At 34.5% G+C, this 12,889-nt stretch overlaps 2 protein-coding genes and 1 long non-coding RNA gene across 3 annotated transcripts; all 3 read right to left on the bottom strand.

Moving 5' to 3' along the window:
• Positions 1 to 536: 536 nt before the first annotated feature.
• LOC119421183 lies at positions 537 to 3,119 on the bottom strand. Its single transcript, XM_037688567.1, has 8 exons — positions 2,950 to 3,119; positions 2,674 to 2,843; positions 2,420 to 2,566; positions 2,146 to 2,293; positions 1,979 to 2,070; positions 1,452 to 1,634; positions 1,097 to 1,135; positions 537 to 992 (listed from the first exon to the last, which is right to left on the bottom strand). Exons 1-8 carry the CDS (start codon positions 3,047 to 3,049, stop codon positions 537 to 539), a joined length of 1,335 nt encoding a protein of 444 aa, XP_037544495.1. The 5' UTR covers positions 3,050 to 3,119.
• A 578-nt stretch (positions 3,120 to 3,697) lies between these two features.
• Positions 3,698 to 4,123, bottom strand: LOC119421747. The gene is made up of 3 exons (XR_005187378.1): positions 4,101 to 4,123; positions 3,874 to 4,021; positions 3,698 to 3,781 (listed from the first exon to the last, which is right to left on the bottom strand). It is a non-coding gene; the product is annotated as an uncharacterized LOC119421747 (long non-coding RNA).
• Positions 4,124 to 6,100: 1,977 nt separating this feature from the next.
• Positions 6,101 to 12,888, bottom strand: stxbp2 (syntaxin binding protein 2; the record flags this gene model as incomplete). Its single annotated transcript, XM_037688566.1, has 18 exons — positions 6,101 to 6,268; positions 6,364 to 6,524; positions 7,124 to 7,209; positions 7,298 to 7,396; positions 7,512 to 7,618; positions 7,777 to 7,918; positions 9,429 to 9,509; positions 9,688 to 9,753; positions 9,853 to 9,910; positions 10,281 to 10,388; positions 10,514 to 10,644; positions 11,142 to 11,226; positions 11,318 to 11,466; positions 11,606 to 11,709; positions 11,852 to 11,927; positions 12,038 to 12,114; positions 12,685 to 12,766; positions 12,844 to 12,888. Coding segments are annotated over 18 exons (1,716 nt in total), but the record flags the coding sequence as incomplete, so codon positions are not given.
• Between the last annotated feature and the right edge of the window lies 1 nt (position 12,889).

Here is a 12,889-nt window from a genome sequence, read left to right as displayed (position 1 = left end):
TTCCCAGTGTAAAAATGACAAAATATTTTCAGCATAAACCTAAACACAAATATACATTTTTGCTTATACCATCGCTGTAACTTTTTGCAATTACCCATGTCAGATCTTTTTCATCCTTTGTTGCAGCCAGTTAATTTATTTACAGTAATAACATGAAATCAGGTTCATTTTGTTTGAATGGTAATACCATGCAGTGCTTTTTTCATATTTTAGTAGTTTGTCAGACATGTTGTTTATTGCAAATTAATCAAATGTCAATTTTTTGATAGCAGAAAAAGTACTTTTATTTTCATCTACATACATTACAGCTAGAAAAAAAGAGCAGCAAACTCTGATTGCCAGAGCTCAGAAGACAAGTTACAATACACACTATATACTGTATACATAACATTAATCCACCAATTTATTACTTAATTCCATCAGGATCTTTTTTGTGGATATTTAATAACAAACATCTAATTATTTTCCAAGTTAATACTGACTTATTACATTATCTAGTCGACATTTGATGCACAATGTACAAAGTTTGCAAATATTTACTTTGAAATACAATTCTTCTTATCTTTCTTCCCAGCTCCCTTCCCCTTTCCTTGCTCTGTCTTTTCCTTTACTTTTCCAAGAAATCCTTTACATTTTTCTCCATGACCGTTTCCTTTTTGCGTCTGAGCTGAGTGAAGAATCTTTTCATTTGAGGAGGAAGAGCAATCTTCAACTGGACTGGCAGCGTGGGTCAAAAGCTTCCCTTTGTCATCTGAGCATGAAGTTACATGATGTGTTTCATCACGATAAGGAGATGATGGCCGTGAATGAGCTTTCCTGGGACTTGCATGACTTGGAGAGCACTGTCTGGAATTAGCATCTTTTTTAGGAACAAGATTCAAGTCTAAGGATAGGGGTCTACCAAATACTGGGCTCAGGGGAATTATAACATTATCTCCTGGAGCACCAAGAGTTAAAAAGACTTCTGGAACCTGAAAGTCATTTTTCAGTCCCTGAAAACAAACAAACAAAAAAAAAAAGCATTTCAAAAATAAATTATTTTATTTTCAAGAATTCAGCAAGACTAAAACTTTCATTTTACTGATAAAGAACTTACTGGCTGTGGTGTTATGCTCACTGATACTTTCAGTGTCATCTGTGTAAAAAAACACAAATAAAATAAAATAAGTTAGAAAAAAAGATTATTATACTCATAGAATTGGCCAATGGCAGCTATTGTTATGGAGGCCTTCTGCAAACTTTGTCAGACTAGACTCACTCAAAGCAAAAAAAGCAATATGCCTTATAAAGTGAACTTACTAATTTATCTTAAAAACTGTGCTGTTAAAGGAAGTAGTGTTCAAAATGACCTATGCATTGAATCATTTTCATTATCATTCATCACTATCAGACCAGATTGTGCTTTCACTGTACATTTCTAATCAAACAACTTGTGCATCTGTTTTGTTTACCTGTGCTGATGAGTCTTGATCTTTTTGAAATTCTGTCTCAGGAGTAAACGAGGCCGATTTGGGAAGGGTCAAGGCAGGAGCAGAATCTGTACAAGACACCTGGAGCTGAGAGGTATGTCTGCAATCGTCCTTCCTCAATGTGGCAGGTGTTCCTTCATTCACCATGATAAGCGGTGGTGAGACCTAGGAAAAAAAACAGTTAAATAAGGGTTACAACGTTTTCAACTATGTAACTTCAACAGTCACCATTAAAACTGTGGTTTAATAAAACATGCAAACAGAGTAAAATTGTTTATTGGGCAAATATGTTACAATCAACATGCCTTTTCTTCTTTGCCTTTTTCTTTATTGACAAAACATAATTTTTACTTATTAAACAAATTTCTAATTTGGAGCAGCAAATGTGAGTTTGTGAAAATATGAGATGCAAACCACTTTTCTCTATTATCCAAAATAAATTTGCAACTTATTGAGATATCAGCATTTGCATTTCTGGCAATTTCAGCCACTCCAAATGTTCTACCTACCTCTGGTTGAGTTGGAGATGCAATGTGCTGATCATCAATTGGTTTGGCCTGATTAGAAGAGACAATATTGACAAATGCATCAGCTCCTGTCCCTGTTAAAAAATAAATAACGGTGTTTAATGACATCTCAGAAAAATAAATCAGAGGTGTTTGTGTGTTTTTCTGACCTATGGAAGCCAAATTTAAAGCCCCTCCATTGTGTATTGGTGTGGCAGATGTACTGGGTTGTAAGAAACACCGTTGTTCTTCCATACGTCTACTTTGTGCATGTCTTATCATCTCAAAGAACCGTTCCTGCTCGTCTACCGATAAGTCCTTAAAGAAAGAAGACTGAGCTTATCTATTGTTACAGACATCTGTTTAATGGCCTAAATAAAGAGAATGAAATAGGAAAATTATAGGTCAAACTATATAAGTATAATGTATGGAAGTGCACCTGACCTGCCATTGTTTGTCAGTTTTTAAAAAGGCTGGCTCCTGGTCAGGTTTATCTGTGTCTAACGTGAAGTCTTTGCGTTGGGGAGAGGGAGTGCACAGATTTTTGAGGACTTCTGGTGCATTACATCTCTGTTCATCCATTCTTGAACCCTGTGAGGACAAAAGTTCCCGAGGTTCTTGTTAAGATTGTGGAGAAATAAAAATGTCAAAATCTCACAAAAGTGAAGCAGATAGACTATTTTTCATTTATGGCCAACCTGGAGTCTAGAAACCAAGTAACACAAGTAGCGAGCATCCCTCTCAGCAGCAGATAATGGTGTTGTGGTTCCGCCGTTCTGTATTCCTGGTAATGAAGGGAGAAACATTCGCTGGTCGTCAAGCCGGCGGCCCTGAAAGTTTGCCAGCAAGGCGAAGAGCTTTTCTGCATCTAAACAATGTATGGGAGAAAATATACATATGATTAAAAACATACATGGCTATAATTTTAATGTCAGACGTGAAACAAAACAAAAATATCCAAAGATGCTTATAACCTGGGGGTAATGTGCTCAGATTGAGCTGGTCTTTGGGTATATCTTGGGGATTTAACACACATCGCTGTTCATCCATTCGCCCTCGTTGGAAATGACTCATTAAAGTTAAAAGTTCTTCAATTTCAGCTGAAGTGAATTCCTAGATAGAAAGTTTATAAACGGTACAAATTTAGGCGAGTAAAAATAGATGTTGGACATGACTGTTGCAGTTAAAAATGGCAACAGTATCTTGAACACAAACCTTTTTAGAAGATGCTTTACTGTTCTTTAGTTGTTCTAAATCTGAGCTTCCACTGAAGGAGGCTGAGCGAACAAGGCCAATACCAGAAGAGGACTTTTTAAGTTTTGGTGAATGCTCGGGAGTTTGAATTTGAGGTAGAAAACACCTTTGGTCTTCCATTCTGGAGCCCTGAAACGCAAAGGAGTGATTTCAACAGAATGCAATTTTCTGATTTGTAGCCACAGTAAAATAAATGGTCAATTGTTTTAAATTAACTCCAAATTTTAAAATAAAGAAACAAAATTGACAAAGGTTTTTTTTTTATTTATTATGTTTTTATAGATTGATATTACTCAACCACAATTTGGGTAATATTCAGCTAAGATTCTGAAGGTCCAATTTATTTTAATGGCATGAGAATTTTTTTATTTTTTTTAAGTTGAATAAATGCACCAACCTGAACTTTAGAGACCAAATAACACAAGTAGCTTGTGTCTCCATTAGAAGTGCTGTTTTCATTCTGTAATCCTGGCAATGATGGAAGAAACAGTCGCTGGTCATCGAGCCTTCGGCTTTGAGTGAGGGCCAAAAAGTTGAAGAAAATTTCAGGATCTGGAAAAGAGATGAGCTTTAAACTAAATCACACAAGTGTTTGATAATATATTGACTGACAGAACTATTTAAGTGTTAACAGTTTCACATACCTATGTTTATGGTTGGATTGTCTGTGTCTTCAGGTGAGCAGGGATCATTTTTACTGGGATCCACTATACATGGCTGCTCTTCATTATGTCCATGCTGATCATCAGCAGTCATATTTATGGACTTTTGCTGTTCCTCAGGTGGTTCTTCCTTTATTGACAAAAAAGATAAGGCAAGTAAGGTAAAGATGAACAGTAATTATGCTGAAGTATTTGTAGAGGAAACAAACCAATAAAGAGTCTGAGCAGGTACGCTGAGAAGGAACTTCTAAGTGATGGTCTGGTGACAACAAATCTTTCCCGTCTCCATCTGAAGTACTCTGGGCTGCAAAATTCTGAGGATCATCATTCTCAGGTTCCTTGAAAAACAAAACAAACAACAAAAAAACATTTTGGAGTTAAGTTTTGCAACCCACCACTTGTGCTAGTGAATAAGCTTACCTTTTTTTATTATTTCTATTCAAGCATCTGGTTGTTAAAAATACCAGTAGTCATTGCAAACTAAGGTTTTCTCCAGATTTATTGATCTTATTACTATGTGGAACAGGAGTAAATACTGATGGTTCAGTCCACAAAAGGACAAGTCCAACCACACAATGTCACTGTGAGGAACTGGTTACATCCAGGATCTGCTTCATCTTTTTAAATGAAGGTACCAGTTTTGAATCTGTCAAAAATATTTATTTATTGTTGTATATTTTTTTTACCAAATTAATTTAAGACTGTTTGTGTAATAGTTAATCATATAGCAACTCTTTATCAGAGAGTCCAGAAGCCAAAAATTGAGATCACCATGTGCACCATAAATCTAACGTAAAAAACAAAAAAAAATTCAGTTGGTATAATCAACAGTTAATTACCAATATCACTGTGAAGCATAAAAATTATTAAACATTTAATTTGGCACTTTAAAAAAATACCAGCAAATACCACTACTTGAACATATTTCACCTCACCTGTACATCAGCAGCTTCTGATGACAAATCCTCTTCAGCAGATGCCATCATCAAATATAAAGGAAAAGCAATTTAAAATGTTCAAAACGGTGCACTGAGACTTAAAAAAATTATAAAAAAATTATAAACTCTTCATATGAACTGATGCGTTTCCATTATTCAAATGAACTGCGGTTTGTGAAAAGGAAATGATTCCAACTGATGCTACTCCAAATGTAAACTGGACACAACATGGCAGAGTGCTTTAAAATAAAGTTCTGAATCGTGAGCATTAACCTACTGCTTTTAAGACCCCAGCTACAGCGCTCTTCTTAATATCACGATTTGTAATCCTAGATAAAAACATAATCCTTAACATGGAGAGGGATGATCTCTTTATTTAAGGTGTACAAATTCTTCTTTTTGACCTAAAGCTTTAACAAAATATTGTTTAGTTTAAAAATCCTATCATGACTATGCTGGAAGCCCATGAGATTACCAAACTGCTTCTAATAGACTTGTGAAAATATAAAAAACACCACTCTCATAATAAATTTTCATACCCACAAATGTTAACTTCCAAACTACAAGTGGTACAGGCCAACAATATCAGTATGGTCAATCTTATGGTTGAGCAGGCTTTTAAATATCTTGTAATTTTTTATCAAATTTAAAAATGGCATCAAAGTTTAGTTTAAAAAATGCTTCACAGTTACAGAATTAAAAAAAAACTAATAATATCCCCAAGCATACACAGGTCACTTTGAGCACATGCAGAATAAAAAAAAATGGAAATAGCTGTGTTTCATTTATAATTTATTTATTGACTGGAAAAACCAACATCCACCCCACAAGTTCCCATGGTATATATTAAAGTACATAGTTTTTGTACAATTTATGAAAATATTTTAAAGACAAAAAGTTCATCAAAGCAGTTGTCACATGTGGTCCAAGAAATCAATTTCCAGATTTGACAAAACGCCTTCAAAGAAAATTATTTTATAGAGTTACTATTACATATTTATCATCATTAGAATGCCATTAAGTTACAATTTAATTAAATACATGGTCTGAGAAGATCTAGTTTTAAGTGTGTATTTAGGCAAATCAAATATATATATTTTGGTAAGCATATTTATCAAAATACTATTAATATCTACCTAAATATTTTCACTCACTTTCAATCAGCAGAACAAGAACCCCTAATTCAGACACAAAAACAATAAAAAGACCTTTCTAAAATAAAGAATCAGCAATTACCTTCAGTGATTACATATATTTCTTCATAATTCAGTTAACTTATTATGATATACAAGGCACAATACCAGTGACTACACTAATGAAAAACTACCCTGATTCAGATGTGCTATTCCTGCTTCAGGAGCACGTTTTAGAATTTGAAATTTAGTCCAAACTGTTCAAGTCATTGAGGAAGCTGGTTGGAGTCAAGATGTGAGATGACCCTGCAAAAAGAGAAAGTTTCAGTGATTGTGAAGAAAAAAGGACAATTGGCAGAGCTATATTTAAGGATCATAACTTCATAAAAACATTTACTTACCAATAACAACTTCCCATTTCCCGTCAGTGGTTCGAGTGACTTCGTAAGCAGAACGCATCTCTGAGTGTGACACCCCACCAATCACAAAGATAATAAGCCGAGGGCCAGTGCGATATTCTGACGGAGATTTATTTTTGTGCCAGTGTCCAAATCGTGCACTGCTGTAAGATATAGAAAAATGTTATTTCAAAAACTGTTAATTGGTAACAAGGAACCAAACTATCAGTTTCAGCAATTCATCAGGCCTTTCATTTGCAGTTTTATTTTTCCTGCTACGGTTATGAACATGTTACATAATGTGTATTTTAGAGTTATGCTAATCTGTCTCATAATGGTCCACAGGTCGAGTTAAAGCTATTCAACATGTCATGTTTGGTTTTAATACAAAAATCCTACATCGTAGGGTCACTATTAATATCTATTCTTCTTTAATTCTGCTCTTTGCTTAAAAGCAAGCTGATAAGCATTATGCAGATTATCTATAAAAAGGTCCAAGGTTTCTACAGGCACCATTATCATGGGAAGTTCTTTAGGGATTGCAGCACATTCATAGTAAAGCTAAATTTATTTCACCTTTCCACCCCAGCTTATTCTGTCAAAAGCTGGGCTCCAACTTAGTTACAAAGATAAAAGCTTTTACAAGACAACAGTATGCCTGCGGTGTCACTTCATATAATTTACACAAAAAATAAAAGTCCTTAAAATACAAAAAAAAATACAAAAAAAAATCTTTATAAACATTTCTGTTTCCAAAACCCACCTGACTGTAGTCTGAGTTGTGTTGATTGGTGCGGGATCAGAGATGAATGGCCACTGCTTCCTGTCGAGTTTGTCTTCAATGGCATTCTGCAAAACAAAAATCCAGATGGTGTAAAATGCTGAAACAAATTTAGGTGGTCACCAAAAAATCTGAAATTCACTTTGGCATTTTTACCTCCATGACGTCCTTGATAATGGGCGTCCACCTAGAGAGTTGGTATGTACTCTCGGTTCGCTCCTTTCGTTCAGGCAGCATTTTTCCAGCATTGGATCCCTAACAAAACCAAAAGTCAGAAAAAACATGTATGCAACAAATGGTGAGGTATGGCATTTACATTCACAGCAGTTCAATAACTTTCTTGTAACAGAGCACTAATCAAGACATTTACCCCAGCTCTAATGTTACAGCCCAGTTTTTCCATGTTGGTGATGATTTTGCTGTCTTCGCGTATGTTTGCATGTTGGATGAGCTTGGCCAGGTTCTCTTCCGTGATGCCTAAATATGACGACACATTTAAAAGCCTTTAAAACAACTCAGATGCTCTGCTATTCACAAAACAGTCATACACTAGTTTGCTTTGTAACCCATAAGAATGTTATAACTTTAATGAGATTAAAAAAAAAAAAAAAAACAATAGTGATGTAAATACAAACCTTTTTTCTTATGGAAAATGAACAGCAGTATGATGCGGATTTTGTCATAAGCCCCAATATCATTGTCGAGGAGGACAGGAACGATGCTCTTCATGGCATCCCTCAGAGGTTCTCCCTCTGCATTTGATCCCATTGCCAGGTCCTGTGCAAGACATTCCTTGTTAACTACTGGCTGCTACTGAAATATCTGCCAATCACTAGATTGGCAGCAAAATGGCATAGCAGCTAGCACACAAAAATATTTATTGGTTCAATGAATTATAGCATTGCTTGTGAGACATTGATCTGATTGTTAACTGTTTATCCTCAATTGCAGAGGAAACTCCTTCAGAGTCACATTTCCAATCCCCAAAAAAAGATCAAAATAATGAAAAATAATGGTCCTGTGGATTTTAAAAGAACAATACACACATGGATTTATTCCTGGTCGCCTAAACTATATAAAACACTTAAAACAAATGCCAGCTGAAAGCACTACAGCAGTTTGGATCACACTATCCATCTCGGAGCCAAAACATGCCTGCAGGATTAAAGAGGCAGCTTTCAGATGTGCTGACAATCCATTAGCGTGGTTGAGTGATTTACTTATAAAAAGAGCCCATTAACACTCACAACTTGTAGTTTTACAAGCATGCCATGATCATCATTGTCTGTGTGCTTGGGATTCATCTAACACAAGGCTAAATGTGGCAAAGCATGTCACCTATGTAAGCATGTCTGGCACACACAAAAAAATAACTCAAAGTTTGGCAGTGGTCTGGACTGTGGCTTCATCCCATGCTTTGTCTGGCAAACAGATTAATACATGTGGTATATGCGTATTAAATTCTTTCAACTCACAGTAATAACATACCAGCTTTCTTTACACTTTTGTAGACATATGGATGTTTGTCTGCTCCAAAGCTTCTTATGCAATATTTCCGTTATGGTTTGCAGTTAAATATCAGACAGTGTCAATAGTATGTTGATATAACCCAGAAAAGCTAAAAATAAATTTTACCATTTTTTTCCCTCAGTTAGCATCAGCGAAACATAACATTCATGATACCTGCATTATAAAAGTAATAGACTCACAGGTTGTTTTGCAAACAAAGTATAAAGAAAGAGATCCTAAAGTCAAAAATATATTAGTATTCATAGCTTGAAGTGCATATATCATGTGTCAAACTCAAGGCCCGGGGGCCAAATGTGGCCTTCGTTGACATCTTATCTGGCCCCCAAGATGTTATGTTAAATGTAAAATACTTTTATCACTTTAATTTTTTTTCCAGTAATCTTTGATTATGATGTCAAAAATGCAAGAGAACATCAAATGAGGCCAATCAAACACTTGTTGAGGAACCTGCAACCAAGAAAAGATGTTGGGTATCAAACTTGAGTTAATGTAGATTCTGAAACTGGCCCTTAGTTTGAAAAAGGTTTTAATTTTGGTCCCCTTTTGTAAGTGAGTTTGACACCCCTGGTATATAGATAATGTAATAGCCACAAGAAGAAATTAGCTTCCACAGAGCAAACAAAAATATTACATTAATTTTTGTTCATATGTAGGATCTGTTTTCTTAAAACAGTGACAATGTTGTAAAATTAAAATGTCAAATTTGGGAATATGAGTTTAAATAATCCCAAGTTTCTATAGCATGCTCCATACTGACCTGCTCCACTTCACAAACTTTATCAAGGGAGGCCTTGAATTTCTTCATACAAGCTTCTGCTAAATGCAAATGAGTAGAGTACTGTGAAGAGAAAGGGTGTAAAAAATATTGAAAAATATTTTCAAAAAACGTTTTGGTTGAAAAAATAAAAATTATAAATCAGTATTTTTCTAGCTGACACAAGTCTTTAGAATTGTAAAATGATCAATATAATATACAGATACAAAAAAATATAAAATTGTCTGTTCCTTCTTCTCACCATGCTCAGCTCCTTCTGATACTGTGGCATCTTCTTCAACATCTGAGAAAGATCCTTGATGTTGGCCTGAAAGGAAGAAAATGTTTACCAAACTTTTAACATAATATGTGGTATGTTTTTACCAAGAAAATCTGTTCTATATGGAATATCTTTAATAACACTTACGTTATCAGTGCTCATTCTCTTGCTCTCACAAAAGGTGCGAAGAAGCTCTGTCACTTTCCTGCAGCAATGGAATAACAGAGAGTAGTCACCCAATGCAAGAAAATATTTAGAGTACCTCTGTGCAACCATATTATAATCCAATTACAAAATTGCCATCAGATTTTTCTTTATTAATATGCTGCATGAATCCATACACTAAACTGTTTACAGATTCAACATAAAAAGTGATCTTAAAATTGTTATTAGCACAAATCTTTTTATAACAAATTAATGTAATTCTAATTATTTGAAACATGTAACTAAATGTTTTCTTAACTATTTATTTTTTAGTGATAAATCAAATAAAAGTGAGAATCACACACACAGCAAAACTGTTCAGAAAGTGTCATAATGTGATCCATATATATAGGTATAACTGATAAACTCACTTTGTTACATCTGCAATGTGCATATGCCTGAGCTGAACCCAGAGATCATCATCCTCATCCAATAAGACTTCTCTCTCTTTTGAATTGCCAATGCCAGTTGTTTGATAACTTAACAATAAGCACACACACAGATCATTAATATAATACATGCTTTCATCGAAAGCAACTTTATAGACAGAAACAATAACATGGTAAATAAGTAGCAGCATTTTTTTATTTGAACGTTCACATACGTATAGATGTCCTGTTTGATATCGAGCAAGTCGTAAGCCATTGCTTGTAAGGTCAGCTCGTGTAGAATAGGTGAGATGGGATCAAACCCACGATCAACAATCAGTAGTTGAGATCGTGCCTTATCTGGACCCTAAAAAAAATTAAACATAGCCATACATTTCAATTCTTAGCATCTTTTTTGAGTTTGGTTCTAAGAACTTAAACAAGACAGCACATCAAAAAAACTTGTAGTTTTGACCTCAGCAAAAATAAATATAGAGGGTTTTAGATAGCATGGCATGCTAATTTATTTGATGTATGGGAGCAAAAAGAGAGCAATAATACATGCCTGTCAAGACCCATCTCTGTAGCAAGGAATTATCAGCTAGGAAAGACAGAGAAGAAGAAGGTAAAAGAGAAAAGGTATAGCAAAGCAGAAGACAAATAAAAATAAAACCCAGAAACCACAGAAACGTCTACAACGTTTGAAAAAGAACAGCTGCAGATAACAAAAGTCTGTTCTCCGATACTGACAGGTTGGTTAACAACACAAACAAAAAATGAAAACTTTTCACTTTGACAAGCGATGGTATATATGCTACAAAGCATGTAGGACTTGTTGTGTAAAGCGGTGTTAATAAATCCTACCTCGCCCATTTTTGGGTTATCAGCTTTATGAGCAGTTAGGCGTTGGCAGACCTCATCAGCCAGTTTAGCATTTTCCTCAGGTCCCCTTAAAACCCAGAGTTACACAACATCAAATCATCATGCCCAAGTGGCAATCTTTAGTAACTTTAAATAACTTTCTTGCAATATTTTCATACTTGCGGTATCGAACTGCAGGGTACTCATTAAGCGTGTCACACAGTGTTGCAATCTGTTCTGCCAAAACCTCTATCATTTTGTTTCTACCTTCATTTGTCTTAGAACTGTAGAATGAGTACAATGAAGCTGGGTCATCCAGAGAAAACACCTACATGGATGAAAGGGATCAAAGTTCACCTCCATTAGTCACTTTTATAATAAACAATCATGATGCACACATTAGTGGAAAAAAAGCCTGTTTCACTAAGAACATTTCTTGAATTTTGTAAAGAAGAACATTTTCTTACCTGAGACTCGTATGGTAGAAAAGCAACATTGATTTCTTTTAAAGTCTTGGCAACCTTAGCCACTCTGGATTTCCCAATTTCAGTAAAGAGATCATCAGGGCAGGCTATGGAAAACAGAAATGCAAAGTTAATTGATGGTTAATTTTTTTTATGTTTTCTAAATGTTGCAGTTTAAGGTCTTTTTATAGTGTATCTAAAGTTAGCTCTTGATAAGTCTTTTTGTATTTACAAATGCTTTTAACTTACTGTCAGTGAAGAAGACATGCGCTGCCTTGTATGTAAACGTTGCATCTTTGAAGTCAGAAATGAGGGCATGAACTGACTGTAATTGAACATAAATAATAAAAACTAATGCAATATTGACTAAATTAACTAAAATACAATCATAAATCTAACAATAGAAAAATAAACTGACAAACAATAACAAGTAACCTTTTCCACTGGTGTGATCAAATAAATGGCCTCCAAACTAGAAATTGGCTCCCTGCGTTTATTGATGTCTTCCACAACTAGAAAACATAAAAGAATAAATTTTTAATTAGAATTATCTGATCAAGAACCATTGCAAACAGCAATGTTTTTGTCATAAACATCATGAAAGAAGGATTAGAACAATATTATTTAAGGCATGCATAAAAAAGTAGTGCATGGTGGCAGGAATAACAAAACTGTTCAGAACACCAAGAAAATTATATTAAAATTCCCAAGGCATAATAAAAAAAAATGTTTTTGCTTTAATTCTGTAACATCCTTATATTTATTAGCTTCTATTACTTAATAAAAGAAAAAGAAAAACAAGTGTTGAGGACAAGTGCATAACAAAACATTAAAAATATATCACTGTAAACATGTGATATATTGATACATACAATATACATATAATAATATGCATATAATACATCCCACATGTGATGTGTGATGTACTATTAAAGTCTCATTTAAATAACTTTTTAAAAAACATGTATAACAAAGTTTTTCATAAAAAACTGAAATATAAAGAAAATATACCAAAACGACAACAACAGTGATGTTAAATAAATGTACATATAAAAACACCAGATACAAGCATGTAAACATACTGGTCACCCCCTCAGCCAAAATGTCAGACATCTTGCAGCAGGAGGACAGGATCCGCATGCTCATGTGATCCACAATTAAAACCTATAGAATGACATAAAAAAACACTAAAAATTTCTGCTTGAAATAGATGAGGGGGGGGGGGTTAATGAGCAACTTACCTTCCACTCTCCATCTTTCTTTACACTCTTGATGACCCCATTGAGG

Source organism: Nematolebias whitei, chromosome 15 (genome assembly GCF_014905685.2).
Source record: "Nematolebias whitei isolate Nwh7 chromosome 15, NemWhi1, whole genome shotgun sequence".
Lineage (NCBI taxonomy): Eukaryota > Metazoa > Chordata > Actinopteri > Cyprinodontiformes > Rivulidae > Nematolebias > Nematolebias whitei.
This window is presented reverse-complemented; position numbering and strand designations above follow the sequence as displayed.